The sequence below is a fragment of the Aquarana catesbeiana genome, linkage group LG01 (genome assembly GCF_042186555.1).
Source record: "Aquarana catesbeiana isolate 2022-GZ linkage group LG01, ASM4218655v1, whole genome shotgun sequence".
Lineage (NCBI taxonomy): Eukaryota > Metazoa > Chordata > Amphibia > Anura > Ranidae > Aquarana > Aquarana catesbeiana.
In genome coordinates this window covers 236,944,358-236,945,548 of record NC_133324.1, presented here as the reverse complement: position 1 = coordinate 236,945,548, position 1,191 = coordinate 236,944,358, and the positions used below count along the sequence as shown (strand labels likewise).

At 49.8% G+C, this 1,191-nt stretch overlaps 1 protein-coding gene across 3 annotated transcripts in view; it reads right to left on the bottom strand.

Annotated features, from left to right (window-relative positions):
* CUX2 (cut like homeobox 2) overlaps window positions 1-639 on the bottom strand; it is a 755,888-nt gene extending 755,249 nt beyond the window's left edge. Inside the window, exon 1 of one of the 3 annotated variants that reach the window (XM_073626099.1) lies at window positions 167-639. In XM_073626099.1, coding sequence (XP_073482200.1) covers window positions 167-229 — 63 coding nt within the window. In that variant the 5' untranslated portion in view covers window positions 230-639. The remainder of the gene's footprint in view (window positions 1-166) is intronic. The other 2 variants (XM_073626084.1, XM_073626092.1) reach the window with 2 other exon arrangements.
* Window positions 640-1,191: the final 552 nt, after the last annotated feature.

Here is a 1,191-nt window from a genome sequence, read left to right as displayed (position 1 = left end):
CTTGTGCTGAATCAATGACTGAACTGAACAAAGGCAGAGTGAGGATCAATTCCTAATACGTTATCAATCCACCAGCCTCCCTCCTCCCACTCCACCACCGCCCCTGCAACCTGGGCCCCCGCTCTCTGTACCCCACAACCCCAAAGGCAGCACCCCTTGCACCCACCTGCAGCCGCCGCAGATCAAACCTCTTCCAATATTGGAACATTGATCCCACATTAGTAGCCATCTTGGGGGATATTGAAGCGATATCGTCTGTGTTGGGATTTTTTTTTCCTTTCCTGCCTCACACAGGCTGGTCTCAATCTCCGGGCTGGACCAGTCTCTCCTCTCTCCCCCTCTTCACTTAATCCAGTTTCGCTGATTCAAAGCCACCCAGTCAGAAGAGTGCATTGTTTGTAATCCCCAAAGTGCAGCAGCCTTTTCCTCAAGTCTCCGGGTCACCCCGGGACTGATTTGCAAGAACTTGATTTTTTTTTTCCGCAAAACTTATCAATAGTGACGTCACATGCAGATCGATACAGCCTGGGAGAGAGGGAGGGAATGTGCAATTCAATTAACATGTGTGGTTTGAGATGCTGTGGGATAATAAATTCTCCCCTCCCTCCCTAGCTGTCTGCTGGTATAGGCTGCATACACTGAGGGCAGGGCAGTCTGTGCAGGGGGTGTGCACAGTCCCTTGCTGTCTTGTGGTAAAGCCTGCATATATACGGTGAGGGGCAGCCTGAGCAGGGGGGGTGTGCACAGTCACTGGATGTTTGGTGGTATATGCTGCATATATTACGAGTGACAGCATGTGCAGGGGGTGTGCACTGTCCCTGCCTGTCTGCTGATGAAGAATGCATATACTTAGAGGGACAGATTGTCCAAGCTATATGTACTGTTTCTGGATGTCTAATGGTCTAAACTGCATATGCTGATTAGGACAGCAGGGGAGTACACTGTACCTGGCTTTCTGGTGATATAGGCTACATATATTGAAGGGCAACATATCATACAATTGCACAGTCACTGGATATCTGCTGATATGCCTGTATACAGTGAGTGTGAGTCAGCCTCTGTAGGGGGTGTTCTCAGCTGTCTGCTGGTGTGGGCTGCATATACAGAGCAGGGCAGTCTGTGCTGGAGTGTACATTGGTTGTATATGCTGCATGCACATAAAGGAACCAGGGGATGTTTACCATGTCTGGG